The following is a 3,535-nucleotide window of genomic DNA, read 5'->3' as shown; positions in this document are numbered from 1 at the left end:
CAGCTATTTTTATTTCCACTGTGGTTTTCTCCCAGGGAGGATTTCTAGTTTCCCAGATATGTGTAAGTATAGGCAGTTACTCCATTTTGTTCCTCAAAGAACTTGTTTCTGAGGGGTGCTAGAACAGTGCCATAACACCAATGGGACTAAGGAGCAGAGAGGAGCATAGAGCATGTTGACCATTAAACTTTGGCTCTTATAGTAAGCATTAATTATAGAAATGACATTTTATTTTTTCTACTCTTTTCCCTTTCCCTTTGTCCAGGAATGTCCTCCAAGGAAATCTATGGTAACTTAAAATTTCAGAATGTTCTACTCCTTTTCTTAATTACCTTTTGTGGTCTCAGGGACCATTTGTAATTCAGAGTTTATTGACACTTTATTGTGATGTGTCTGGAACCTGTGGGGAATATTAGGCTTATCAATGTAGATTAATATTTTTTAATGTTTGCAAAGAATTACATTTTTGGATAGTTACAAATTGATATGATTAAAGACTATAATATGTTACCCACACGTTCAAGGCTCTTCTCCGTTTTATATGCTAACAGATGCCTAGACCATAGTAGACTTAATCAGTGCATGTTCCTAATTTGTAATTAAGCCACATAGAAGGCTAACTTCCTTTCATTTTAGTAGAGACATTTCACCACTTTTGCTCTGTATCTTTATTTAAGTTGTCATTTTCTTATTTTTTGCATGATTTTCAGAAATTATTTGCAACAATGTTGCAACATAGAACGTGTTTTTTTTCCCTTTAACTCAACTTGTTGTTATTCTTTTTCTACAGATGATTCTTTTATTAGGCCAGTAACTTTCTGGATTGTTGGGGATTTTGATAGGCCTTCTGGCCGGCAGTTATTATATGATGCTATTAAACATCAGGCAAGTATCTACAACTTGATTCTGTAGTTTTGTTTAAGGCTTCACTTATCCTTGTGGGCGTCTCTGGTGATTATTCTGGTGGAAGCTAGAAGGAGTCCTGCTTGAGGGAAAGGAGCACTGTTTCTTCAGAGATCTGCCAGCTTGTAAGAAAAGAGATGAAAGACTACAATATCCTGACTTTATTTAAGGAAATAGATTCTTTGAGGAAAAAAATGAGATACTCATGATAGACAAGTTTTTATTGCATGACTGTTCATGTTCTTGCTACAGAGATGCTGTAACGATCATGTTGTGTACTGTGTGGGACAGATGGAGTCCTTACATGGAGAGAGGTCAAGATGTAGGGGCAGTACCTTGCAGGTGTGATAGTGTGCTTGTGGTAGAAGTAGATCCAGGTGAATAGAGGAATACACACATAGATGCTATGAAAGATGTGCTGCACAGGAATAGTAGGACTTGAGTGGATGGCAGTGGTGAGTGGTTGAGAAGACATAGATTTTTCTAGAGAGTGTCATTGTCAGAGGATGAAATGTCAAAATTCTTTTTTCTGAGCTGTTTCAATTTGTAGCTACAACCAAACTTCATGATCTTCCCTTTCCATCCTGTGCCTTGAAAAGACTTACTGAAATAAGGAAATATCCAGGCAACTTCAGTTTCACTAGTGTGCTGAGTGCCTTTGTTGTCCAAAGGAGCCAACTAGATGCTCTGGTCAATTCACAGTTAAATTGGGGGTATTTCTAGTGAAGGGTGATAGATAAATGCATAAGGTATTCTAACATAAGTGATATAGGCTCAAGTGTTAGTAGCGTGGGAGAACAGGGAAGGAGAGTGTAATTTTTAAATAAATATTTTAATTGAAGTAAAATACAGGTTCACAAGAAGTGCAGAAATCATAGGATACACAGTGTCACAAATGAACACACCCATGTGGACACCACCCAGGTCGAGAAATAGAGAATTATCCAATTCCTGAAACTTTGCTCGTTTTTCACTTCATTAAATGGAATCTTATGGGCCGGCCCGGTGGTGCACTGGAGAGTGCGCCGCTTGGGAGTGTGGCGGTGCTCCCGCNGCGCAACACCGAGGGTTGCGATCCCGTTACCGGTCAGTATAAAAAAAAAGACAAAAAGGAAAAAAAAATGGAATCTTACGGGCCGGCCCGGTGGTGCACTGGAGAGTGCGCCGCTTGGGAGTGTGGCGGTGCTCCCGCCGAGGGTTCAGATCCCATGTGGAGACCGGTTCCCGCTCACTGGCTGAGCGCGGTGCGGGCGCAACGCCGAAGGTTGCGATCCTGTTGCCGGTCTCCGGTACAGGCGCAACACCGAGGGTTGCGATCCCGTTACCGGTCAGTATAAAAAAAAAGACAAAAAGGAAAAAAAAATGGAATCTTACGGGCCGGCCCGGTGGTGCACTGGAGAGTGCGCCACTTGGGAGTGTGGCGGTGCCCCCGCCGAGGGTTCAGATCCCATGTGGAGACCGGTTCCCGCTCACTGGCTGAGCGCGGTGCGGGCGCAACACCGAAGGTTGCGATCCTGTTGCCGGTCTCCGGTACAGGCGCAACACCGAGGGTTGCGATCCCGTTACCGGTCAGTATAAAAAAAAAGACAAAAAGGAAAAAAAAATGGAATCTTACAATATATATTCGATGCATTTGATTTCTTTGCTCTATGTTTTGTGAGATTTATTTATAATGTTGTAATCAGTGGTATTTAGTTCTTTTTCATTGTGTAGTATTGTGTCATATGGCTGAACCACAAAGTTTTGTTTGTTTAATCTATTTGAGGGACAATTGGATTGTTTCAGTTTGACATTATTATGAAGAATGGTGCTATGAATATTCTTGAACATGTCTTCTGATCCACATAAGTATAAATTACTGTTGGATATGTTCTTGATACAAGCCCTTTTTTGGTTTTATGGGTCCTGGATATTTTCTCCCATGTGGATTCTTATCTTTTTACCCAGGGAGAGATCCATTTTTACTAGGAATCTGGAAAGGCCAGGTGAAATGAAAAAGGGTTGTAACTTAAGGAAGTAAAGATGGAATGTAGGCATGTGTTAGAAGAATATAAAATGTGTTGGGGAGAAAAATAGTACTCCAGTTGTCCATAATGTATGCTACATTTATAGAGGTGGTAAGAAATGAAGTTTGGGGGTCAGCCAAGGGAGAGTGTGGTGCTGATAACACCAAGGCCATGGGTTTGGATCCCCATATAGGGATGGCCGGTTAGCTTTCATGGGAGAGCGTGGTGCTGACAACAGCAAGACGCATTAAGTTCCCCTTACTGGTCATCTTTTAAAAAAAAAAAAAGAAATGAAGTTTGGAAAGGTAGACTGGGGGTCTGTTCATGGAAGATTTTTTGGATTGTTTTATGTTTTAAGAAGTGAGCATGGGCCGGCCCGGTGGCGCACTGCGCTAGTGCACCGCTTGGGAAGCGCGGCTGCGCTCCCGCCGAGGGTTCGGATCCCACATACGGACCGGTTCCCGCTCACTGGCAGAGCGAGGCGCGGGGGCAACACCGAGGGTTGCGATCCCGTTGCCGGTCCCGGTCAAGTACGGGCGCAACACTGAGGGTTGCGATCCGTTGCCGGACACGAAAAAGACAAAAAGGGAAAAAAAAAAAAAAAAAAAAAAAAAAAAAAAAAAAAA

General features: G+C 42.3%; 1 protein-coding gene across 2 annotated transcripts in view; it reads left to right on the top strand.

The window, feature by feature from the left end:
* Nucleotides 1-3,535, top strand: part of UGGT1 (UDP-glucose glycoprotein glucosyltransferase 1) — a 120,978-nt gene that overhangs the window by 73,106 nt on the left and 44,337 nt on the right. For both annotated transcript variants that reach the window (XM_008579456.1, XM_008579455.1), the window contains exons 21-22: nucleotides 266-289; nucleotides 791-885. In XM_008579456.1, the coding sequence (XP_008577678.1) occupies nucleotides 266-289; nucleotides 791-885 (119 nt within the window). The remainder of the gene's footprint in view (nucleotides 1-265; nucleotides 290-790; nucleotides 886-3,535) is intronic.

Source organism: Galeopterus variegatus, unplaced genomic scaffold (assembly GCF_000696425.1).
Source record: "Galeopterus variegatus unplaced genomic scaffold, G_variegatus-3.0.2 Scaffold1889, whole genome shotgun sequence".
NCBI classification, from domain to species: Eukaryota; Metazoa; Chordata; class Mammalia; order Dermoptera; family Cynocephalidae; genus Galeopterus; species Galeopterus variegatus.
The sequence above is the reverse complement of the archived record's forward strand: the minus strand, read 5'-3'. Positions and strand labels throughout refer to the sequence as shown.